The sequence below is a fragment of the Ischnura elegans genome, chromosome 10 (genome assembly GCF_921293095.1).
Source record: "Ischnura elegans chromosome 10, ioIscEleg1.1, whole genome shotgun sequence".
In the NCBI taxonomy this organism is placed as follows: domain Eukaryota; kingdom Metazoa; phylum Arthropoda; class Insecta; order Odonata; family Coenagrionidae; genus Ischnura; species Ischnura elegans.
In genome coordinates this window covers 67467625-67494527 of record NC_060255.1, presented here as the reverse complement: position 1 = coordinate 67494527, position 26903 = coordinate 67467625, and the positions used below count along the sequence as shown (strand labels likewise).

The window sequence follows — 26903 nt, the reverse complement described above, 5'->3', positions numbered from 1 at the left end:
CTTGGCGAGCTGTTTGACTGAGTATTGTGAGTGGTATTGTTTGTGTTCCAGGATGCGCTGATGTGTCCGCACCCATCAATCATGCTAGTCAACCCAGTGCCTTCACGCTTCAAGCAAACCAAAGGCTCTGCTGAGAAGAACTTAGGCAGGAGGAGAGATTCAGATGACAGGGTGGTGAGTTGAGTCACACTTGTTCCGTGGATTTACTGTAAGATCATTCTTGAATTGTCATAGCCAGGAAATTATTGTGAATATGTAGTTACAGTTTATAATCTACCTTGCAATGTATTCATCGTTCAACTCCTTGATGATTGATATTATGGAAAGGATACAGTTTCCCAACAAAATTTGTGCCACAACTATTGGTGTGCAAGAAAATCGATCATCTTTAAGAAGGTTTGTGATCTCTGGCCACATTCACAATGAGGGTAATTTAAACTCATTGGATGGTGTTCCTCTCCAGTGTATGAATCGAACCTGTATTACCACAGCTTGCCTGGCCCTGGTGTAACTTATGCTGGTTGTCTGAATGTTGCTGCCTCAGATAGTCCTTATTTAATTCTTTGAAATGTTTTATTAACAGTGTCTGTACATGTCTTAAAAACCTGGAAATGTCGGTCCATTTTGAGGTTTGTAGAAAGTCATGGAAAATTCAGTAAAAAAAACAGAAAAAGTCAGTAAAAAATTGAAGTAAAATTTTATAACTGTCTCAACTATGCAAGAATTCTGACTCTAAACAATTCAGTGTTGTTTTTGAGATTGATTACTTGTGGTGAGCATCCTCATCTGAGGAGTCCAGATGTTCTGGCTAGCCATGTCTCCTTGCATTCAGAGCCCGACGAGACAGTGTTCCGACCAACAGGGTGTGTAAGACATTGGCTAATAGTGCAGCTGATCATTTTGATCCTGGTGCTGATATCCTGATGTATTGGGTGAAGGAAGTGGATGAGTGCAGCAAATTTGGTGTCCAAGCAATGGTTACCCCTGCACAGAAGTTTGACGTCTCAAAAGAACATAGATTGGCGATTTGCGATGACTTACATGCTGATCCATGCGATCACAAACTCTCTGCTCCCAATATTCAAATCGGATGATAGAAAAAAGTTTAACGTGTAGTATCAGCATCTTCCTTTTCAAGTTTATTACTATTGCTTTTGAAAATAGCTGAACACTTTATTTTCAAGTGAAATCTGAGAAAACATGCCTGTGCAAAATCTTAAAAATTTGTGAAATTGTCGTTTGAAAATCAGGAAAAGTCAATAAATTTTGAAACTTGAATAGTGCACAAAGCCTAAAATATGCTTTGGGCCAAGAATACTCCTCATTTTCCTTTTCATACCTCTTTTTTTCTTAAAACCTATAATCTTCTCTCACACTCAGCAAAAGATCCAACTAATCACTTGTACGCCAACAATCTAGATCCAGAACATTGTATGCTCAGGGCAGGTAAGCTGCTTGTACTCAAGTCTGTGATTCAAGTAGAGTGTTGATAGAGGAAGATGGTGCAATATGTTTGATTTACCTCATCAGAATTTGGCCCTGTATGAACATATCTTCACAGAGAAAACTATATTATCATACTATCCTCATACTCAATCCATTTGATCTTCACCATTTTCTGGGAAAAATAAATACAAATATTACAAAAATTTGCAATATTGAAAAATACTAATAATAATAATAATATGAATTAGAAATCATGTTGAATTATCATTATTAAAATAAAAATAATTACTGAAGCAAATGTATATTTTGCCATTATCAAATGCAGGATGATCAGCTGGGAATTGGCCGGCCCGATGCCTTAGGGTTCCAGCACCAGGTGGGCTTCCTGCACCCATTTGACGATGGGCTGCTGGTGGCCCACTGGAAGGGCCCTTCTGGCTCTATCCTGGTGCTCGACCCTGAGGACACGGGAGTCATAGCCTCGGTGAAGACTGGTGCAGGTGGCCTGCGCTCCATCATCTCGGTGGCTGTGACACCCTCGCCTGCGTCAATGGAGCTGAGCCAGGGGGGTGAGATGACACTTGGGAAGGGACCCGAGATATTTGTGTTGGAGGGTGGGCGGAGCCTCATCCGGATATCCAACCTCCCCGACTACCACTACTCCAAGGGTAAGTTGGCACATTGCAATTTTTAAATATATTTTACAACAGTCAGTGTTCTACAAGGAATGTGAAAACGTGTGAAGGAAAATTTTTTTGCGATTGTTAATGGTGATCCAAAACTCTTCAATGTATATGCTCAGAGACCAATGAATGAAGTCTTTGAATGGATCCAAGGTGGGGTAGTTATGCAAAAAAGAAGGATCCCAATAATTTGATTCATAGATAATATAGTGGTTTCAGCAAAGAGTGAAGAAGAGCTGATGCATACCCTTGGAGTATTGCAATGTGCCTATGGTAGACACTGCAATCTCGAGCTAAATTGCCACAAGACAAAAATCCTAGTTGTTAGCAGAGGTAGCGATAAAGAGGCAAGGATTATATTGGAGGGTTGCTAAGAGAAGTAAGAGAGTTTTATTAATTAGGTAGCAAATTAACATCGTTTCGTAAAAGTATGAAAAAAGGGAATATAATGCGTAGAGTGAAGACAGCTTTTGACAATAAAAGAAAATTCTTCTCTTCCAATGCAGTCAAAATGTTGCTGTGGTAAAAGTTGGTTAAGACTTTTGGAATTTGTTGTTGTATGGAAGCAGAATATGGGCCATTGGGCAGAGAGGAAAGGGCTAGTCTTTTGAGATGTGATACTAAAGGGGAATGTGCATAATAAATTTGACTGATTGAGTGACCAGTGAAGAAGTGAAAGAAGAGCAGAACCTGTGGAGAAAATCAAAAAGAAGAAGGGATGGATGGATCAGATATATGCTGTGGCACGAGGGATTGGTGAAGTTAATCATTGAAAGAATAGTGGAAGGCAGAAGATATGGAATGAGGCCTTGGCTGGAATATTGGAAGCAGATAATGGGTGTAAATGGTGTATGGGATGTGGATGGTGTACTGAAATGAAGAGAATGGCAGAAGATAGATAGAGGTGGAGAGCTGCCAATCCTGAAATAGTTTAAGTGGATGATTTCACAAGCTCATACCAAAAAGGTCTCAGCTTTGTGCCTTACATCATTCAGAGTAGTTTACAATCGTGGGACCAATTTCTTTCATCAGTGTTCGATTCTCTATGAATGGAATATGGACTTAATCAGGGAACTTATGAAAATGCATGACATAACTCAAAAGAAAGCATACAGAATTTATTCAAAATAAAAGGGAAAACATCAGGAGTGAAAATCTACAGCAAAAAAAATGAGCAGGCTGCAATTTACCAGTGACATAGCAGTCATAGCAGAGACCTGAAGAAAACTCAATTAACTATGGGAAACATGAGGACATAAGCTGAAAATCAATGGCAAGAAGACTTAAGTATTGGTCTAAGGTAGAATAAGAAAGGTAAAGACCAACCTGGAACTAGGAAACCATAAACTTGAGGAGGTGAATAGCCCGAAAAAAAACCCCAAGCAAAGAGGAAATACCTCAAAATGAGGAGTCTTCTCACAACTGAAAATATAAGCATTGAAGTTACGAATCAGTTAATTAGGACAAATTTGGAGTATGCTTCTGTATGGTATTGAGGCATGGACAATGACAGCATCAGAGAAATCAAGATTGGGGGTAGGGTGGGGCATGTAAAGTAGGCAAACTCTAAGAATTTGTTAGGAGATGATTATTGTATCATTTAATTTTTTTTAATTCTTATCGGATCGTTTTTTTTTAATAAAAATAAAATTCTATTATGATGGGAAGTATGTTAATTCTTATCAGACAATTTTTTCATGAAAATGCAAATCCATTATGATGAGAAATGTGTTGATGTCTGCCTCAATTTACTCAAATTTAATAGGTGCACTTTAGGGATGTGTAAAAAATCTGTGGTAAGCAATTTTGTAGGATATTATGGTGGAAAACTGCCTGGAAAACACAGGGAAATGATGCAGAAAAAAGTTGTTGTCACCCTGTTTATGTATTTGCAGCCCTAGAGGAGCCAGAAGAAGGTCTTGGTTCAAGCGTGCGCTCCCTGTTTTCCTCAACGATTTTTCAACCGTCTCTGCTTCCCTCCCCTCCCCCTCTGCTAAAAGACTTGACTGCAAGCCTCCTGGAGCTCACCACGGGGCCTGGAGCCAGTCCCTTTAAGGCAGCTCAGGGCGAGAGTTCTTCATTGAGCAGAGGAGATGCTGGTTCCTCAGCAGAAGCAGAAGTCAATCCACCATCGCCTAAGGTATTTGATAAGTATGATGTAAGGCATGAACTGTAGATGTGCATGATGAAAGAGACTGTTTCATAGCTTGTACATAGGAAGATATAAAAAAAAATGTTAATTAGTTGCTCAAAGTAATTTTTCCTGTTTCATGTTAGACTTTTAGGTATTTTTCCACCTAGGAGAAGAGAAAATATAACTCTGTAATTTCAAGAAAAACCTATTTATTTTATATGACCAAGGATTTTCTGAGGTGCAGCATTTTCAGTTGGGTACAAAGTTATGTGCAGATGTAAGGGGGTGATATGCGATGAAGATTTCTTAGTCACCCACTGCCTTTCACCAATTTTCCATCTTTACCTTACTCTCTTTCTCCTCTCCTTTCCCTACAAGTGGCTCTCAGCCCCATCCCTTGATGGACCATTTACTAGGCTGTTGTCAGAACTGAAATCCACCCACAAATCATTACAAAACTGTAGTCGTGCTTGTTTATAAAAAGTTTTTTGTGTAGGATCGCATAGTTATATTTCACTGTCAGGAATTTTTTTAACACTTTGCGTGCGGATGACGCAACATGTGCGTCATGATTGTACCCTTGTCAGGGGCGGACGACGCACCATATGCGTCAAGCGTAACTTCTATCTGTAATAATTAGATGGCGTTCTGCGCTCACAGGAATGCTCTTTTTGATTATATATTCGTAATCTTCTTAGTTTTTACTATAACAAACATTTTTTCGTTTCTAATTTTGTCAATTAGTATATCCTTAGCGATAAAATGAATTTGAACGTCATATGTGACTGCTTTTTTCAATGTATGTGAAATAAAATATCATATATTCCGATATAAAATTTCTTTTAAAATGTATAAACGTTATAATTGAGTATTAGGTGTGTCGCTGATAACGAATTCTATCCTATGTCTTTTCTTTCAAAAATTTAATCATTCTTATGGTAATAATTATATTGTGGTTTGAAAAGAAAATGGAAAAACTTAAAAAAAAAAAATATAAAAATGCTAAAAATCAGACAAAAAAAAAATATTAAAACTGATAAAATGAACCAAAAAAAAAATATAAAATGAGCAAACACGCATTGTATGCGACAAAAAAAATGATAAAAATAATAAAAGCTCAAAAATAATTATTGTAAAAATTGTAATGTCATTTTGGGCCGTTCCCGGCTTCCGATGCCGTTAGTTTGTAGTCTTTTTAATTTTTAGAGTGCTTTGCACGCGCTCACTAGAAGCCTGTCTTTCTAATTCTCCTTCACTTACACTGGAAAGGTTACACTGGTCCCTATACACTTGTTGAGTCAAAATTCCCTTTTTACGCACTTGCGTAAATTCACCACAGCCGGAGAGGTGGTATATATACGCACCGGAGGTTGGACGAATCAAGGGTATAAAAGCCCGCTAAAATTGAGGATCGTCGTCGTCGTTAGGTGTGCTTCGTGCAGGTTTTTATGTGGTTACGTGTAACTTTCTGCAGTATTGTGCAGTTACTAGTGCGTAAACCGTTGTATGAAGACGGTGAATTCCTCAGTTCTGGTGAACACGCAGATTACGGTAAGTACCTTTCACTTCATAAATAATTTTATGTTAATAACTACGTTACTGATGTATTTTTTATATTAAAAGTAATTCATCTATTTTAACATTGTTATATAGGGGTCGGAGGATACTACTTTGACAATGTCTACTAGTAGGAGGTCAAAGAAAAGGACATCGCCTTCTGATTGCGAAGTGAGAGATGTTTCTGTAAGTATTAATAATTTTTACAACCGAAATAACTACTGTAGCTGTATTTACATACAATATAGATCTTATGATATTTTTTTCGTAGCCTTTCCTTCAATCCGCCAAACCATGGCTTCAATCTTACAGATGTTTCTTCCTACCCTACTGTACAAAACCGTTTACGAAGTTTAGTCCCCAGAGACCAAGTATATGTATTATGATCGATAGACTATGCATGTTTTTACTGATAGACTAATTTGTATTTCTTTTTGACCATTCTGCATAGATACCAGATAATCTCCTCCCGTCCTCATCACACGCTGGAAGTCAAGGGAGCACAAAGAAGCGCTGCAAAGCAAGGGAATTATCAGAGGACGTCATCCGCGAAATTGTGCTAGACTCCGATGAAGAATACAATGTTTCCTCCAGCAGTGGGGACGAGAGCACGGAGTCAGACGACAGCTCAGGAGAAGCAGGGAGTGAAGTGATTGTTCCTCACCCAGTTAGTTCCTCTCCCGGGCGCATTGATAGCCCCTCCTCTTTCATTTGGAGTGAAATCAAAGAAAATTCTATAATAATTCCCTTCACTGGAAGACCAGGACTCAAAGTGGAACTTACAGGTCAGGACCCAAGTGATTTTTTCTTTTTAGTTGCCAATGACGAGTTTGTAAATATCATAATCCGAGAGACGAATGCCAATGCAGTGGACATACTTTCAAGAAGTCCATTACCTCGTTCGCGTATTACCGAATGGAAAGACGTGACGAGGGATGAATTAGAGGTTTTTTTTGGGCTGCTTTTCCTCATGGGCAATATACGGCTGAATCGTATTCCTTACTATTGGAAACGATCAAACTTATACGATTTTCCAATTTTCCGTCAAAACATGTCAAGGGACCGTTTTATGCTCATTTTGAGGGCATTGCATTTTAGCCGGAACCCTAAAGAAAATGATGCAATACCAACAGATCCACTTTATAAAGTTCGTCCCGTACTTGACGCGTTTGTAAATAATATGAATATGATTTACTATCCTGAAAAGAACTTGAGCTTGGACGAATCTATGGTTCTATGGAGAGGACGCTTGTACTTCAGGCAGTATATCAAGAGTAAGAGACATAAATATGGATTAAAATTATATGTGCTGAGTGAGCCCTCTGGCTTAGTGCTGAATTTTTGTGTCTACACAGGAGCTCAAGATTGTGTCATTGGTGGGCGTGGACATACCGATAAAGTAGTGAAATATTTATTACAAAAATTTCTCAACGCAGGGCATGCAGTATATATGGACAATTTTTATAATTCCGTTAATTTGTGTCTGCATCTTTTGCAAAACAATACATACGTTACTGGGACACTTCAGGGGAATCGAAAAAATAACCCTTTAGATGTAGTAAATAAGAAATTAAAGAGGGGAGAGTCGTTCAGCAGACACACTAATGAGGGAATAAGTGTGATGAAGTGGCGAGACAAGAGAGAGATTTTGCTCATATCATCAGAGCATGATGCAGACTTTGTTGACGTACAAACAAAGTTTGGCACTATATCCAGGAGGCCCAAAATGGTAGTGAAATATAACCAATTCATGGGTGGAATTGATAGGATGGATCAACTTTTGGCTTATTATCCATTAGAAAGGAAATCGTTGAGATGGTACATGAAATTAGGTTTGCATTTGCTAAACCTAGTGATGAATAATGCATATTGCTTATTCAAGAAGTATGGAGGAAGGTCACGTAGTCTACTTGAGTTTCGTGATAATGTTATCGCCTCATTGATATATAAGAACACTATACCAATGATCCGAGATGCACCAAAGCCTCTAGGGGAAAATAAAAAGAACCACTTACCATCAAAAAGTTCTGAAAAACGAAGTCAGCGTAAAAGATGCAGGGTATGCTACAGCAAAGGAATGAGAAAGGATGTTAGCACTTTCTGCCCAGAGTGCCCAGAGCTACCAGGGTTATGTCTTGAACCTTGTTTCAGGGAATACCATGCATATTTGTAATATAAGACTAATAAAATATTTGATATTTTTAATTCATTATTCTTATTATTTAATAATCTTTATTTTAAGGCCTAAAATTGCACCCTATGTTTCATCACTACCATCAGATGTAAAGTAACGACGCAAATAGTGCCTGGAAGATGTTAACCAGTTGTTGCAAAATTTTAAATTTCCGTATGCTGTAAATTGAGTACACAGTAAAAATAAGTACGACTAAAAGTATATAAACCAATAAAATATCTAAAATGAAGTTCTAATAACTGAGAACTGTTCTATAGCGAATACAGCAGTACATTTTAGCTAAAAAAATGAGGGCGGCCGCGAGTGGTGATGTGATGCGGGTTGCCTATCACCATATACCTTACCCATGGCGGATGACGCACACGGTGCGTCATAAAATTTTTTCGTCATAATTCAGAAAAAAGAGCAATAAAGTATATTTTAGATGGTGGTCATTGCATCATATACCCTAACGAATGCAAAAACGAAGAAAAAGTATTTCCGCCCCCGGGAACGAATTTTGAAAACGGCTGCCGCACTTAACGTGTTAAAGCAGTCTGTTAATTTCAACATGGTAATTGAGTGACCTCATTGTGTGAATCGAGCTTCTCATTGCAGAACTCCGCTAACCTCATTCTGTTTCCCCAGCCCAAACTCTCAAACCGTGCCCCCATCTTTCCCCTCTCCGACCACTGTGTTCTAATCTCCCAATACCATCAGGTTTCCTTCCTTTGAACTGTACCCAAGGCCAGTTGTTTGGGCATTTCTTCTATCTCTTCCTTCGATTGACTCCACTTTGGCATGTGCACCTGCACTATCACTGTGTCTGTTGGTTCCCCTTCTATCAAGTTGAATTGATGAGCATTATCCTTTCTTGTACCTTCAATATTTCTTCACTCTTCTTCCCCATTCCTTTTTTAGGATTACTCCAACTCCTTAGATTCCTTGAACAATTGAGAATGAATATCTTTAAGAGCGACACAGAGAACATAATATTAGAGGCACACTATATTTCCAGGTACGATAGAAGCGATATAGTAAGAGAGATGTTTTGCCGAACGGATAGATATGGGAATTCGTTTTTCCCCCAAACCATAAAGGACTTTAATAAACGCTAGTCCCAACTTCGTTTGAGCACTTCATTTTTATGTGTAAACGGCTGGTGTCCTAACACCCCCTGCCACACGTCTTTTAGGCAGCTTGTGGGGTATTATGTAGATGTAGATCTTCTGGTCATGGTCTGAGTACTTAACTCTTACCTGTCTTTCCAGAAGTTGTCTGCTTCTATATCAACTGTAGTATGAATTAAGTATATAAGATAATAATTAGTATCAACTGCCATAGCTTTTCTTTGGGAATCCCGTCCCTTTGGGAACTTGGCCATTAGTGCCATCTGGTGGAACTGCTTGCTCTCACCAGTGGAGTCGAATAGATAGGGGCTACTTGTCACTTCCCAAAATTTCCAGAGAACATCTTCTTGAATATTATATTATAAAATTCATAAAGAATTTTCCGGAGTTCTCAGTATTACTCCCATCGAATTACCTGGAGAGACACCTGTATTTTATCAAATTCCATTAAGTTATGCCACTGGCTAGTCTGAGAATAATTTCGTTGAGTGAGTATCAAATTCCAATAGGGAAGCACGTAGCAGAGGGATGGAATATTTAAATTTCACAAACGGGGGGGTTCTACCCAGTAAATGCCTTTAGGAACTAGTTACCACTTAAATTAATAGATACTGTATGTATTTAGCTCATATTTTGAAAAGAAAGGTTTTGAAGCTGATATTTAGGTGATTAATAACAATAAGCAATAGTTAGGTATTGGTGTGTTAGTGCAGAAAGTACCTAATTGACCTAAAGAGACCTTAATTTTATCAAATTTCAGAGAACAAGTACCAGAGAGATTGAGTATTTCATAGAAGCTCATAGTACATACATTCTTTCATTATTTCAGGAGAAGCTCATAGTACATACATTCTTTCATTATTTCAGGAGAAAGAGGTGGGGTTTCCGAGGGAGAAGGGACCTAAGCATGTGGGCGTGGTGATGGCGGATGAGGCCCTTGAGGTTCCCCCTGTCGTGGGTCTACCATTTGAGGAGGTGCCTGCCTTGCTCACGAGTAGCACTGACAGCGGCCATGGCCCCCTGCGAGGCGACCCTCTGGCAAAAGGTGCAGAGGCAGGAGGAGGGCTTACCAAGACTTTGTCATCTGCTGCAGTGCCTCTGGTGAACGAGGAGATCATCTACAAGCCAAAGAAGCGCAAGAAGAAGAAGAAGTCAACCACGCTCAGCCCTGGGATGCTTGAGCCTGGTGAGTGGGGTGGCATCAAGGTTACAGTGATTTTGAAGGTCAGGGAAAAAAGGGGAATCTTGCCCATGCCCTCAGGGAAAATTTACGTTATGATCTACGTCTGCATATTACTCTGCAAGCCATCTTAATAGGCATGTGGCAGAGGGTGTTAGAACACCAGCTGCTAAAAATAAAAATAAAATGGTCTAATTAAAGTCTGCCTACCATTTATTGAAGTCCTTTATCGTTCGAGGAAAAACAAAAGTCCTATTCCTATCCGTTTGGGAAAATATCTCTCTTAATTTATCATTTTTGTTGTACGTGGAAATATTGTGGGTTTCCAATATGCTCTCTGTATCGCCCTGAAAGATTATCACTCTCTATTTTTGCCAAATAATTAATGAGCAAGAAGTCACAGTATATGAAAGAATCCTCTTTATGCATTTTGAGGAAAAGGTGGGTGAGGAGTACAGTGGAACCTCGTTAAAGCGAGTACGGGCTATAGCGAGACCCCCGTTATTACGAGAGATAGCCAATGCACAGTCAATTGACCCTATAATAAGCATGTTAAAACATTCGTTTTAACGAGGACCTTTTGCTGTTGGCTCTTGCCATAGCGAGGGTTTCACCGCCGGAAAAACTTACACCAAGATTCCTTAATCTCTGTAATTGCTAGCGATCTGTTAGAAATGAAGTTAATGGAGTGCTCAAATTTATGTGGTAAACTGCAGAAACAAATGCAATACGTTATTTCACTTCACTGCCGCTTAACCTACAGGAATAATAAACATACACCAATAGAAACATTTGAGGCATTAAATAACCGCGATACAGTTTTATCAGTTAATTTTTGAATTTTCAATGGAAAATACCAAAATTATAGAATGATTACGTAAGTGTGCTAATTAAGTTAATAGAAAAATGGCTTCGTCGGTTGTGCATTGGCATAATGATTGACAACACAATGCTTTGCATGATTTTTATTCAGTGTGGCGCTTATAAATTGTTTGAATAGTTAGTCGTAGTTTGAGTAAGGAAATTTAGTGATGCAAAAAAAGCATCGCCTTTCGTCTGGATTTATGCTTACGTTTATAGGATAGAATTTTATCTTTCGCCGCACCACTCCTGTTCCTGTATAACTGTTTGCAACAGGTATATTGGCTAATATTTGCCCCACCTCCGGTAAAGCGACAATTCGCTATAGCGAGTGTTTATTGGTGCACCGTGGGGTCTCGTTTTATCGAGGTTGCACTGTATTTAACGAGTTTAAGGAAGGGATGGGAATCAGAAGTACAGTGGGGAGATAGTATGAGTTTTGTCTCATAGTTTCATAATCAAGTTCCTCGCCTGGAGGAAATAATTGTCAGGGCAGTTGGCGGGGAACTAATATTCACTTTGATCAACCAACACTCAAAAGAATTTATAAACTTCCCTTTTGACGTATTGGTTAAGAAAAGCATTTGTTGAACATTAATTCCCCCTTGTCTTGTCACGGTGGTGGAATGGCTGCAGAGGGGAGCAGTGCACGCTCAACCGCATCCGAGGAGGAGACGCCAAAGAAGACAGGAGGTATGCAAGCAGGAGGAGACAAGCAGGAGCAAGGGAACGGCTCGTCAAGAGAGGATCTGTTGCGCACACCAGGGAAGTTGCCGCTCGGTGGGGATGGGGTTAAGAGGCGGAGTAGGTCAGAGCAGGCGGTCGCAGCGGCAGCGTCCAGTGTGAACTTGAGGTCGTCAATGGTGGAGGAGGGGCATGTGGGAGGTGTGGAGACGTGGCTGCCCTCAATGCCCCTAGCACCTGACCTTCGGAGCCCCACGTCCATCCGGCAGGATGTGGAGAGCAAGGAAGAGCTGCTGGCCAGGCTGCTCGACCTCAAGCCCATCATTCCAGTCTCAAATGTAAGTAGCACAGTCCTCACCTCCCAGCAACAGAGCTACTCAATGATAATAATGTTAAAAATGTATTATATTAATTTTAATCATGTGTAATAACTCTTATATATTTACTCAAGCTGATTTTCAACCCAAATCTTCAGTTTTTTCGGAATGCCGCCAATAAATAAACATCCCATCCCCCGAGCACACCACCCAATGAGCTATCTTACCCCCCTCCGCCTCCCTTCCTCAAACTTCCCGCCCCCACTCATCCAAATAAAATAGATACAGCTCCAGAAACCAACAATGTCATAGTGTACTTGAGAATGACCTAACGTTCGAAACACATTGTACGGTACGCAATATACTTGTGGAAAAGTGCCTCTCTTTTTCATTACTCAGGATGTCCTTCCACTACATCTCGTCTGCCTCGGTTATCTTAATGAGTAAGATTTTATTGATCAGTACGTGAAAGATAGCAAGAAATGTTTTGCATAATGTGGGATGTGCGTCTTGCAGCCATTCATAATGTCATTCTGTCTGTTTTTTGCCTTGAGGCCTCATGATCTTAATGCTTAACCATGTGTTGCTTGCTCAGTGTCTGTGTAAAGCTTCAGTGATTTGTTGGTTTAAGGTATCTCATTATACCTTCCCTTCATTATTATTCTTTAGATGACGAAATCTTGGCGTGTTCCGCTATGCAGCCACTAAGTTGCTACCATTGCTTATTAATAACATACTTATTATTACTGCTTTTGCTCAGATGGGAATATGTTCACTCAACATTTATGAATTTTATTATTATTCATACTTCACTCTAAATAATATGTTTGCACCGGTCTTTGCTCCCATTTGCATCAAGCATGACCTTTCATACACTCTCATTCATAAATAATATTCACTTTATAACTCATTGATTCAATCCTAAAGTTACTTTGGAAAGTTAGGGTACATTTCATCCCTAAATAAGCCACAGACATGCACATACCGTATTAATCTTAATATAGTCCCTCCTTTTTTTCCAAAAATGCCCGTGGTAAAAGTAAATGGGGGACTGTATTCAACAGCATTTTTTTTCCCGAAACTGTAGCCTCAAAATTATGGGGGGGGCTCAGAGAAGTACAGTATTCAGGGTAGAGGGAAAGTTACTTTTTCTGTGCCATCTCACACTTAGAGGATTTTTTATATTGGGGTCTTTGGGTCTCCAGAGGTTTCACCTGAGATTTGAATCTGGGAGCATGGTTGCCTAGTGGATAGAGTACTTGGCTACTGATCAAATGGTCCTGGGTTCAAATCTCAGGTGAAGCCTTTGGACACTCTCAAAGTGAAATCCTTAATGGCCCAGGAAAAGAAACTGGCCCCACTGCCCTAAATTTCACATGCCGGGAGCTTAGTCCATGGTGAGCTCTACCCTCATCTATCCTAATCAACTATCTGGTTGAATTTGTAAGTGATTCAGTGGGAGTCACTTATTCATGATAATTGCCTTTGTTTTCTTCCAATTGTTTCAATGTCAGGGAGAGAGGAAAATAATATTTTGAATGCAGCGTGTGTCATTATTACTTTCCAAGCATGATGTCTGTGTTATTAAACAATTGAGCTGAAGGAGTTAGGCTTTTACTGATACATATTATCAAGAGCCAGATTGCACTAATAATGAGATATAGCAGTGCTCAGCCATGAAGCCATGTTACCTGAAGGCAACTTTTGACTATGTCCAGTCAATTCCCACTTATAGACACTTAGCACCAGGCTGATCGGTTCACTGATCTTTATTCTGTCACCTAAGGAAGTTGAATATTTGTCATTTCATCAATTCTTAGCAGAAACAAAGGCCTTTGATGTATTAAAAAATTAGCAAAATCGAGGGTACATACATTTATTTTTGGAAAGTGGGTTTCAAATGTATAAGCAATTTAAAAAATTTATTAAAGAATTTCAGTAGAATTCAGACCCACCTTACACTTCAAGGATTTTTGTTTGGAGGTCTCCTAAGGCTCCCAATATGTGATCCTGAAACCCTTCAATCAGTAGCCCTGTGCTTTGCCCATTGCAAATTGTCAAATGGTGGTCAGGTGAATAAAACCAATAGAAGTGAGATATGAAGTAAAACAATTTGCACTTTCCGCATAAAAATTTATGAAACTACAGTAGACATATTTCGCAGCTTACTGCAGTGCAGCGAAACATGTCGACTGTAGTTTAATAAATTTTTATGTGGAGTATGTTTTAAAGTGCGAAGTGTTTTACTTATATCTCATAATGGATCTCCACAAAGTATCTGCCTCATCCATCCAATTCACCAATAGAAATGATAAATGCCACCTCATCGGTCGATTTTGCTGTTCTCGTGGATTTTCAATTCTTTATCTGAGGCCAGCAGGAATTATGTAAGATCAGTTAATGAGGTAATGGAGGAATGATACGCTGATCTGTTCATCTAATCATGCATATGTCATTAAGCTTGTGCATTTTTCAATGTTGGCTTCTTATTCTATTTTCTAAGTGAATTGTACTGTTTTACATGTGGTATTGATGGACAAGCAACGTTATTCACCTCATTTTAACCGTGGGATTTTTTCTTGCTTCTTTGGCATTTTTGGCTAAAATAATGTTTACATCTTAATGATACCGTGTATTTTGTTTCTCATTGGATCAGATTTGATGCACCTTATGTATGTTCTCTTTTCCATGACTAATGATTTATAATTTGAAAGAAGTTGAATTTTTTCAGCAGTATATGTTGTTATTTCAGAATACTAACTGTTGAGGTGATATTCCGATGTACTCTTTTTTTCCATTGCAGAGGTTATGTATGAATCCATGTGAAAGAATTACTTGTGATTCAATTAATATTTTCACAAATTTCCTGCTTGCACATTTCTAATGAATTTAGGACATAATTTATGCCACTAATGGAATTGAGGTCATAAAAATATAGTTAATATATCTTTTTTTCAGGAAAGCCAAGTCCTAATGCGCAAAAATTCCACCGAGGACAAAGTTTTGGGGATCTCATGAGTTCGTGGCTGGTGTTCTACCAATTGAACCCCCAAGCCATCTTTTTCCTCTGTGGCATATCTGTTGTTTTTAAAGGGTGAGATGGTTAGTGCTGCCAGACATACCATGCCAAGTTTGTATGTGTTGTTCCACTGTCTTGAGACTGAAGCTAGAACTTTGAAAGCTAGGGCGTTCACAATGGACATAGTTCAAAAATTTTTCCTGTGGAATTTTTGCACTTGTCTGTGACTCCATAAAGGTATGCTGATGGTATTTCTGCTGTTATTTGTTGAATCATGTCTATGGTGAATGCCGTAGCATTCAAAATTCTGGCTTAAGCTTAAGGGCTGGAATAAATATGCTACGTAGTGGCTGTGTATGGCTTGCTGCATAAACCATCTTGTCCTCTAAAGCCAGTAAAACTCAGCGTAGGAAGGAGATACCTTAGTAGTCCAAGTGGTAGAATATCTGGCACGAATTAGGGAGATATGAGTTTGAATCACAGTAAGGCCAATGATTTTTCCTCTGTGGAATTTTTGTGTTTGTGAAATGTATACTTCCGGGTGACTCCGTAAAGGTACGCTGCTGGCTATTCCATGGTTATTCCTTAAATAAACTCCTAATGATGGGATTGTGGATCATAAATGATGAAATTAATGGAGTTTGGGTCATAAAAATCCAATTCGCCTATCTTTTTTTCAGAATAACCAAAGTCTGATCTCAAATAACAGTGGAGCTGGCAATGCCTGATTCAAAGCTCAATTGTGATGATGCAAGTAAGTTCTGGAACACTGTCTTTGTGGCAGTAATGGCATGGATGCATGTTTGAAGTTGCTTGGAAGTGGTACTGCATGATATCAGTGAACCACCGAATGCCTTCTTGTTTGCTTTTCACATCATCCCTCTTGCTTGGGTAGCCTTTGACAATCATGCCAAGGAGTTAGAATTAGGGTGCTTCATTTTACCACTTTCAATCAGAACAAATTGTTATCCCCAGCAAAACTTGCCTCTATTAGAATTTTGGATGTGATTATACTTACTTCCACATCCATTAATGGTCACATTCAGCCAACTTTAAAAAGTGCAAATTGTACACTCTCTGGTTACTTACCAGTCAGTCAACATGTTGTGTTTTTTTTTTATACCGGAGACAAAGGACCGGTGTTTTACAAAGTTAGTGAATCTTGTCACTCAGTGTTAGTGTCAGCTGAGTGCAATCATTAACATCTGTGGGCAAGGGCATTGTCACTTTGATACAACAGTTCCTGCAAGTTAAGTTTGGACCCAAACTTATGACATATTTGAAAGAGCCAATAATCAATTAAACTTGATTTCAAGTTCACTTGTTGACGAAAGACAATGATTTTGTATGACAATTTGCAAACTTTCTCCAACGGAGGAGACATTTAGCAATCATCTACGTGTTAATGACTTTGGTACTATGTAGTATGGATATTATGGGAAATTCAATGCTCTTTTTTTTTACTTGGCAGTCAAATTGAATCTCCAATAGCACCCATAGTGCTGAAGTCGTTATTTTGTAGATGATAGCTACATGTCACCTCTGTTAGAGGTAATTCATTAATTGTCATCCAAGATCACTCTCAATCTGAGGACTGAGAGCCCGAAAGATAAAATTTGGATCAGTATGATCATAGACATGAGGTTCCTCTGCTTGTTTGGCTGTTTGACTATAGGTATTCTATCCCTGATGCAAGCCTTCCTCGTCAGATCTCATCAATGCATGTCTCTTCCAATGGAGACCAAAGTTCTTTTACATTGTATTCCAAGCCTCCAGCTTTTACCAGAAATTCACCAGATTCATTCAACGAGTGAGTGGAGCATAGATGCACACAGACTTTTGGAAACGATAATATGTATTTCATGAGAAATTTGCGTGTGTCTGCTGCGGGTCACCCTTCTGCCTACAAAATATGAACTTAGGGGAATGCTTGTGTATTTTGTAATTTGTGAGGGATCGACATATAACTGCATACCATTTTGTGGTTTTAATGTCCATATTGTTCATATGTTGTTCAATAATATGTATTAAATCTCTTTTCCTCAATATGGTCACCGTATCTTCATCTAAAAATATGCTCAATCCAAATGAAAAAAATGACAATTTAGTTCCTTTTGTCAAAATTCATAAACTTTGAAGCAAACATTCTGACAGAAGACATTAATCAATTCGGAAAAAAAATCATGTGTGTAGCATCGCTTGAAGTAGGCATATTTTTATGGGCATTACAATTTGCTCAGAGAGTAAAGTGGAAAAGCAAGGAACCTTAATCTGTATGCCACCTCCTTCATCTATGTTGGGTTGCTATTGCCTCTCTCCTTGCCTTACAATTAGTTTTCCTAAATGCTGACGTTTGATCCTTATTTTGTGAGATAATCATGGATAACTACTCGCCTGTAATCCACATAAATACATAGTAATCCACAGGTAACTATACTCGATGAGTGGGCTACCTGCAACAAACATTTGCATTTTTCACTATTTCTGCTGTGATGATATCATTTTCTCCTGTCCATACTGTAATAGTTACTGCAAAATTAGTCAAGCTTAGTGAAAGAGACAGAGAAGTTGCATGATAGGGTAGTTTCCTTCATCAAAGAAAACGAAAGGCATTGATTGCGATTCGTTACCCACCATTAGTGTATTCATAATACACAAATTATTTGGTTTTTGAAATACCGGTTTAGACGAATGGCAAGGGTCAAATTTATCCTCATTTGAAAAAGGCCAGATTGGCGCCCATGCGATTCCACTCCGCATGACGTCACAGGGACCTAGTTTCTACACGAGAGGACAGGAGTTATACATCGTCTGAGGTTACCAATGCATGCATGAGGCACAGAGCTCAGGGAAACATGTCTTAATAATCACCTATTAAAACTGGCTAAGTTCGGAAAGTTTTCTTCGCTTGATAAGGTATTAATAAACCTTTTTTAAGCCAAGCGCTACCATCCAGCAAGGTACTCAGCTATCCGCTAGCATCCTGCGACGTATCAGCGCTAAGCCTCGCCTCAAGGTCACCTCACCGGGCGGGAGGGGGAACCAGAAATACGACATACGGAGGTATTTCCCGGCATTCATACTTAAGCGTCGCGTTTTCGCGCGCTTGAAAATGTTCACTTTTCATTTAATCGCGAAAAATAGATGTTGTCATTTGAAAATCTAAAAGCGTGAAATACGTACTCCAGGAGTAATAATCTTTCGATTAAAGCAATAAAAAAATAATAGGAAACCACCCTATTATGCCACAATATCCACAAATGGAAGGGAATAATAGAAAAAATAAATTTAACTGGCCAGCAGTGGTATTTCCCTTAACTTCATTATGACTTTTACCAATGTCAACAATTTATTGCCATAACTTCTGAAGTATGTACTGAATGGAAAAAATATTACTCAGATTGACCTGCTAAGTTTTCATTGCCACCGTCCTGTATAGATTTTTACTTAGACTTTTTCATCTTGAATCGTGATTTGACACCAATACTCCACTATTACTGCACTATTAACAACAGTTATCAACAGAAAGATGAATCCTCCTTCTGACTCATATTACAAGGTCCCTGCTCTGTCTCTGGTTGCTATGCTGGCAGACTGCCACCATGGGTAACCTGCTGCATCAACTATTGAGATGAGCTGGGAAAACTTGAGTGGGGGAATCTGCTGTCTTCAGTGAAAAAGGGCGTGATATGGAAGGTAGGGTTAGGAGATGGAGGGGGGAGCAAGGAAGCTGGTTGCTAGGAGTATTCAGTAGATGACAGGGGTGAACTTCATTTATGAGTGACCTGTTTTCCATTGTTCATAGGATAATTTACTGTTGTTCCAGGGCATAGAGTTTTCTCCCTTTAAGGGCTTTGTGTATATTTTAGGTTCAAAACTGTATGTATATATATATCCTGATTCAACCATAGATGTAATGTTGAACCAACAAGAAAAAAAGCTATTAACATCCTCAGGCTGATTTATTATATGACCATGGTTTCACCAAACGTGTCAGCATCATTGGTTGAGTAATTTAGAGAACATATTCCTTGAATTCCTTGGTGTCGTTATTTAAGGAATATGTTCTGTCAATGACAAAACTGTTGATTTCAACTGTTCAACAAAACAATGGTCATATAATAAATCATCCTGTGAAAGTTGACTTTTTTTCTCGTTGGTTCAACATGAATTATGAGAATCCACAAAGTTACACCAGATACTGTCCTATACATATATGTATTGTTTTGAGTTTCTTTGCACTTCCAATGTTCTTTCATCCAGGTTGCAAAGTAAGTGCCTGTTAGGTTATTGAGTTTTGAATCCTTTTGAAAGGCGGTTTTCAATTTCCCTTCATAAAGCTTTCATATATCTGTATATTCCCATTTCCTTCTTGTTGACACAACATGAATATTTTAATGGGCTGAAAAATAGCATCATCTATCAGTATAATACTTTTTCTTTATTTTAACTAAGTTACAGTCTTAAACTGGTTTTGGGTGTCCTTACATTAAAAAGTGTTGGGCATCACATTTTTATATAAAATGTGATAAAACTGATATTTAAAAAGTGCATCTGATTTATTCAGAGTGGGGATTTATTAAAGTGTTTTCAAGGCATATCTGAAGAAAAATCTGCTTGTGATACTGAAAGTGAAGCTGATATTTTGAACGAGAGGCTCAAGCCGGAGCGCAGCAGAATGCACTGGGAGTAGGCAACCCACGACTCATGTATTTTGCATCAGGATGTTTTTCTCGAATTTTTCATATTTTTAGCTGTTTGTTTAGTAGCTGATATTTATAGATCCCTCTTCGATATAGTGTGCAGAATGTTGTGCTGAATAAGCAGAAAATAATATTCTATGTGATGCTTCTTTGACATTTTATTCAGAAACGCATACTCTTTAACCAAATGTAATTTTTTTCATACCCAGGAATATTATACAAAGGATGATTTTGCATTTCTAGCCCTTAGAAGTCTGTTTTTCATGCTTAGTTGGTGAAAGAAGGTCATGCTATTGGACATTTTTGGCACCATGTAGCCTTTGAGTAAACCATAATTGTTTTTGGTGAACCGTAATTTCCATTCAAATCCAAAATTCGACTTACATGTCCAATTATCATTATCCTCATAAAATTATTTTCAGTAAAATCATACCTTACATTTATAATCTTTGGTATTATTTGAATTCCCTAAGTATTTGGAAATTACATAATTAGGTACATATTCATTTTTGTTATCATAATCTATACATATTTATTAATCCTGGTAATATTGTATAGCTTTTACTCTTGATGAACTGATGCACACAGTTATATTTCAAACCCTTTAATGCTTTTAATATCAGATGCAAAATAGTAATGAACCTGTTTACACCCAGACGATACCACTAATAAATAGCAAAATTTTTTTCTCGCTCAAGGTTCAAGATTTATTTTTCAAAGTCTTTCACAATCTTACTCAATGAAAAAAATTCCTGCTTGCACAGCCCTATCAGTCACTGTTGTAAAAAACTTTTCTCTAGGTGGTTAAGTGCTCATACTTTTATATTACTTCTACTGCTTTTTGTAGTGTATGACCCTTTTATTTTAAATTTATATGCCTTTTACTTTGAGTTAGATCACCTTCTGCCGCAGTGTCAACTTTTTTTCCAGTCGTAGTTTTACTTTTGTGAAGTTATTTTCTTGCTCATACTTTTCTTCACAACTTTTTTTCTGTTAAAAATGTGTATTTTCATGTCTATTGTGAGTGTATGAAATCTTGATACCTTGTATTGAATAACCATTTTGACTTTTATTTTCCATGATAAAAATAGCCTTGAAAATTGACTTACTGATGTCAATTTTCATGAGTGCTTTTCACTGCTGTCGTTTTTTCTATATCCATTTTAGAGATAGAATTAATTTTTAATATTAAGTAAAATAATCTATCCTTTATTTTTTTATGTTGTAACCCATATGTAATTGAATTTGCCATTGATGAAATACAGTTTGAGCTTTTCACTGCAACTCTGCAGAAAAGATGCAAGTTGATAATTATTTTTCATTAGTAAATTATGGTGTCACATATGTACATGAACCAGAGGTGGATTTAGGAGGGTATTGCTGCCCCCATACAGGGTAATTCAGGTGGTTCTCCAATGTAAGATTTTATTTCAACAGCTTACGAAATGATATTTGAAAATATTCTACGGAAATCTGAAAACCACTTGCCTAAGCATATCAGACTTCAGACAAGTTATCGCTGAGTGGTATTGCATACCACCAAGGCATTGCAGTAAGTGATAAACGCTACAATGACCTTAGTGCACACTTGCCCGAAGTTTGGTAAATTAAATTATTCCATCCCTTTTTATTCATCTCATGAATACTCCTTTGATGCTTGAATAATAATATTTTAGTTTGATTCATCAACCATTTTGAAAGGAGAATACATTTTATATTCACATTGATGTAAACAACCTTGCATTCAATCCTTAGCTGCAAAAACATTGAGGGGTTTAAATATGATTCCATGAATAAAATTTGAAATTTTGATGCCTTCTCATCAATGCTGATTAACTCCCCCAAAACAACGACCTCAATCTGACCCTAGTGCAAACATGTTGCCTTGTGGCATTGTATGTCTGGCTGCATAAACCATTTTGTACTCCAACACCAGCAAAGCTCTTAGGAAGGATGGAAGGAAAGAGGAATAGTATGCTCAAGTAGTTTCATTGTTACTTGGGGCGAATTCAGGAGAGTGACAAACAATTTTTCCTCAGTGACATCTTGGTTCTAAATTTATGGCTCCCCTGGGTGACTTTGCAAAGGCATGCCGCTGGTTAGTCCACAGTAATTCTCTTTGAAGAAGGTTTATGGCGAATTCTCTCATGTGCGAGGTTTTGCCTTTAGCCTTGGGACTGTGGCATTGTGTGTTCAAACATGCAGCATAGTGGCATTATATGTCTGGCAGCATTATCCACCTTGTCTCCTAGAGGAACACTTGAAGTGAATTCAGGACATCTAGGTTTCCATTCATGTCAAGACAAATGATTTTTTTCCTTTAGAATTTTAGCAATTTATCACCACTTGTTGGTCAGTCTAAATATATTCTAATAAATGGGTGTAATTGGACTACATGTATGATTATTCTATTCTATTCTATGATTAGCCTTCGCCCAGCCCACAGGAGTCAAGTCTACCTATCGCATCAGAGTCCTCCCTTTCGCTCGGTGCCAATCTCCCCCGGGAGGTGCCAAAACAAACGGGAAGCCAGCCATGGTCTTGGTTCCTGGACACTTCCGTGAATGTTGATGCCGTTAGCGTGGACGAGCAGAGGTCGTCATTCTTGAAGAAGAAGAGGACGACTAAAGCAGCAGCAGCATCATCTCACCCATTGGCAAAGGAGACTGAGAGTCTTCCCAAAGTGGTGAATTCCCCAAAGTTGGTGGAGGGTCGTTGGTCCATCAAGGAGGGTGCTCCGAGAGTGGAGGCTCCGGTCCTGGAGGCCACAGCCCCGGGAGAAGACTCTGATAGCGAATGGGAGATCATTTAACGCACGAGATGTCAGGAACTGTAATTTCCTCATGGCCTCACAAGGAGCCTATGTGGTAATCCTAAGTTTAAGAAATGTATGAAATGAGTTGCTGAGAAATAGCACTGTAGTACTTAGTACTTCAGTTGAAAACCAAAGAGGTGGTGAGTGATTCAAAAACCATTTGGATTATATGTTACTTGAGTTCACTTTGCTGCCCATACAACTCCAAAATTCTTTCGATTCCTTTGCTCTTAGTCACCTTAATCTGCTTGCAGAAAAAAGAGGCTCAAAAGTGATTGATTGACAGTAAAGGGTAGGAAGCAAACGTTTTTCAGCAATTAGGATTGAATTTTATTATATTTTAAGAAGAAGTGGTTTTGTATCAGCTGGTTTCTTGAGTAATCAAGAACTGTATTCAAGTAATTCCTGTGTGTATGCATAATTATTTGGTGTCATTTGAATTTTCTCTCCTATATAATGAAACCTATGACTTCTTGGAGAAATGCTCTGGATGATTCCAAGGATATTGATTAACCTTGTATTCTTATTTGAGGGAACAAAATGCTCCTCCTGGAGGCTCGTGGAGGTTAGCAGCTGAGGCATTGCATCGCATGACTATTGTCACTTGTAACACTGGCATTCCTCAGTCATAATGTTGCTTTATACTTCCTCTGAAAAATGCTACAAACCCCATTCTGCATTCATCAGTTATGTATTGCTCTCCCCTTCTTGTCGCATGTGAAACTTGATTCACAAACCTTAATTTTTTCCAGCTGTTGTACCCTAGCTAATAGCCTCACTCTCTTCCTAGCCTAAAGTAAAGGCACTTGTATCTAATGAATTTGATATTACACCAAACTTTGTACTAAATTATGCTGAAGTTCCATCAGTATCTGGTCAATTGTTGCTAAGATGATCCCACCAAAATCTTAAGTTAAAAAATTAATGCAAAAAAAATCAACAAAGAATGTATACCAAATGTATGGAAATTCTGACCATTGATTATTTCAAACAATGTGGTGCAGGGTTCCATTATTAAATTGCTAAAAAAGGGTCAAGAACTGGCAGAAATATGTCCCACAAGGTTTCATTGGCAGTAAAGATAAAATTTGAATTATTAAATACATAATGAGTCTCACGTCTATAGAGTAAAATTCCATTAAAGCTTGCATTCTAATGATGCCACAAAGGTAAAACTTGTGAAACTACTAAGAGAACATACACACATTAAAATAAAAGGATGTACATACAGTGAGGTTATTAAATGGAGAATAGACAATAAGTAATTTGGAAGTGGCAGCACTCTATACGTGGAGAGAAAATTGGAGTAGAGTATATCCAGAATAGAGTATATCGTAGGGTTCTCAATACGGATGTAGCTGTCATCTGGTCTACAGCAGGCATAGCTGTGATTGCCATGTTACTCCCTCGCTCCCCCAATTTTGTCCATCAATTAGAGAAGTGGTTGTGGACATATTTCATCATGCAGTTTTCGCTCCCTTGCCTTGCCTAATTTTCTTCTGGTTGCTCATTTGTAGGCCTACATCAAAATCCATGAGCTTGTCTTTCAACAAAATCATTTCTAGTTTTCCAGAATTGCCGTTAGATTTTTGTCAAGTTTTGGAAGTGAACAAGTTAGTGGATTTTAACTGAAGCATCGGATGCTGTACACATCCGTACTGCAATGATTTTTGTGTCTCTAAAAACCTTCTGTTGCATTCTAGAGACATACTGTGGCAAGTAGGGAGACAAGTGTAATTCTCCCATTGTCTCATTGCATATATTCCAAAGAGTGAATAATAATAAGAAATGATCAAATGAAATGTGTGTTATTGAACTTTTGAAACAAGAAATGCATTTTGTGATAGAGCTGAGAGCTAATGGTGTTATAATCAATTTGTGTGTTAACTATATGCTCTTGAAGGAACACTGCATATCTGTGAGGTAAGATAAGCATTCCATTGCTCAGCTCATATTAGTTTCGTAAAATGTTTCCATGATGGGTCTACTTGAATTATTGTTAAGGAAACCATGGCTTCTCTCTGTGATTTTATTGTACCACATATTAATGTTGTATGCATCAACTCTTGATACGATGTGATTTTTTGAGGCTTTATTGTATAATCTACTCTTGTGTATCATTGCTCCCAATACCTACATATTTCTAACACAATGTGTATTTGTATGAGCAAGCATATCATTCTTACAGAAAAGCTCAGCTTTGCCTTCTATAAGGTCGTTAAGACTGCCTTAACATATGTCACCTTGATCCATTATGTAACTAGCCTGTTGGTATGGCATACAAATTGTTGCCATTAATTTATTCTGGAAATGGCTATGGATGTGCTGCCTTTTCATTAGGAGCTATTTCATGTCAGCTGGAGCCTACAGCAAGCCTTCTAAAACTGTGTAGCCAATGTAATGTCTGGTGCTTTCCCTGGGAAAGATATGGGTGAAGTTCCATAGGATTTCTCACTGGGTTATTTTCTCCATTTTCGTTTAAATGATTTGATAATAGACTCGACCATCATGGGATCAGTTGAATTTCTGGATCCCTGAGACAATGGATGAGTCGATTGTCAAAATATTGAAGGCCAAATGAAGAGCATAACCAGGGAGGGTGGGGGGACCCAAAAGATCCTCACCCACGTGTGGGTACTTGTGCAATGAGTACCGTTGCGGATTGAGTACATGAAATTGTTGAGAAATATATATGATGATGAATAGTTAGGCCTAGGGAAACTTGTGGCTCCCAAAGTTGTTGAATAGTCGCTGAAGGAGATTCTTCCTCAGAGTCTGTGGACACGTTTGGTGGTATTGTGTGGAATCATCTGTACTTTTTACTGTTGATTACTTGGGGCATGAAATGTGATACTATGTTGGTCATTCCTGGAGTAAAATGAGTGGTTAATATGTTAAGCACAGTAATGTTCTGGCGTACTCTTTCAGTGATGAGTGGGTTTACCCATTGATGTTAGTGTGCTAAGCCAGGTCCTAAGCGCTCCCATTTACATTACATTTCTAAATGGTGATATATTGTTTACTTATAATAATTTCTGTCCTAATAAAATGGAGAACCTAAGAATAATTTGTATTTATAAGCAATACAGCCAAATATTTTTATTGGGCTTTTGTTTCTGTGACTCTGCATGTGTTTATCAAAGCCAAATTAAGTGGTAATGTAGATTTTTTGACAGCAGGAAGTTACGAGTAAGCCCTTGAGATTTGCAATTTGAAACTCTGCTGTATATGTAGTTTCTTATTCATATTTTGTAATTCTATTTCTACATCCTATGTTTGATATTGTTATGTTTATTGTTAGATTTATTTATATCTTTTTACTGTCCAAATTTTTGTTACTTAGCCTTGAGATAGAAGTTTTTTTCCCTTGCACTAAGTGTGGAAAAGTTTTTTGAAGTACAGGCAGAAACACAGCATGATCATTTCTGAGGCCACATTGCCCCAATATGTCTGCCAAACATAGTGTTTGGGATTAGCCAACTATTTGTTTGTGCAATGATTTTGAGAAATGAAAAATTAACATTTACATGACAGCATGTTCATGCCATCTATTTGTAGACACTGAGACAAAGGTGTCAATTGATTCTCACCCTCTGGTCATGGAAAGGTCAAGGGATTTACAAATCACTGGGGATGATGCCTCCGGTAATGCCTACTTGGGACACATTTCTGTGTGTGATTCTAGCTAAGTGGCAGAGCTGCCACATCATCATGGCATTGTAGTGAAAGGGTTGAAAGCTTCTTTTCGTATTGTATCCATTATTTATGAATAATATTTATACATCAATGGTGGTAAGCGTGTGTTTTATTCATTTTTTATTCCTTCTTATCTTTGAGCAGTTATAACAAAAAATCCGTGTTTTGAACACTTAAGAGACTTAACATGCATTTGTGTCCCCAAAATAATTATTTTATAAAATAATAATAATTATATTAATAATTAAAAAATCCGTGTTTAGAACACTTAAGAGACTTAACATGCATTTGTGTCCCCAAAATAATTATCAGCAGATACTTCTAATTAATAAATAATAACGATTTATTGGTCCATGGGCGTACCCAGCGAGGGGAAGGAGGGGGCAGCTGCCCTTCCCCCCCACCAGAAGCAAAAATTGCCAATGTCTTGAAGGAAAATAATATTTTTTGAGCAAATAATTTTAAAAACTAATATCTGTTACAGTTTCCTAAAAATGTTGATTTC

At 38.1% G+C, this 26903-nt stretch overlaps 1 protein-coding gene across 2 annotated transcripts in view; it reads left to right on the top strand.

The window, feature by feature from the left end:
• The window catches only part of LOC124166665 (WD repeat-containing protein CG11141), a 32634-nt gene extending 6136 nt beyond the window's left edge, over nt 1-26498 (top strand). Inside the window, exons 6-12 of one of the 2 annotated variants that reach the window (XM_046544298.1) lie at nt 52-174; nt 1772-2114; nt 4025-4269; nt 9991-10309; nt 11801-12186; nt 15865-15938; nt 22316-22390. In XM_046544298.1, coding sequence (XP_046400254.1) covers nt 52-174; nt 1772-2114; nt 4025-4269; nt 9991-10309; nt 11801-12186; nt 15865-15912 — 1464 coding nt within the window. In that variant the 3' untranslated portion in view covers nt 15913-15938; nt 22316-22390. Of the gene's footprint in view, nt 1-51; nt 175-1771; nt 2115-4024; nt 4270-9990; nt 10310-11800; nt 12187-15864; nt 15939-22315 lie in introns of both variants that reach the window. The other variant, XM_046544297.1, reaches the window with a different exon arrangement.
• Nucleotides 26499-26903: the final 405 nt, after the last annotated feature.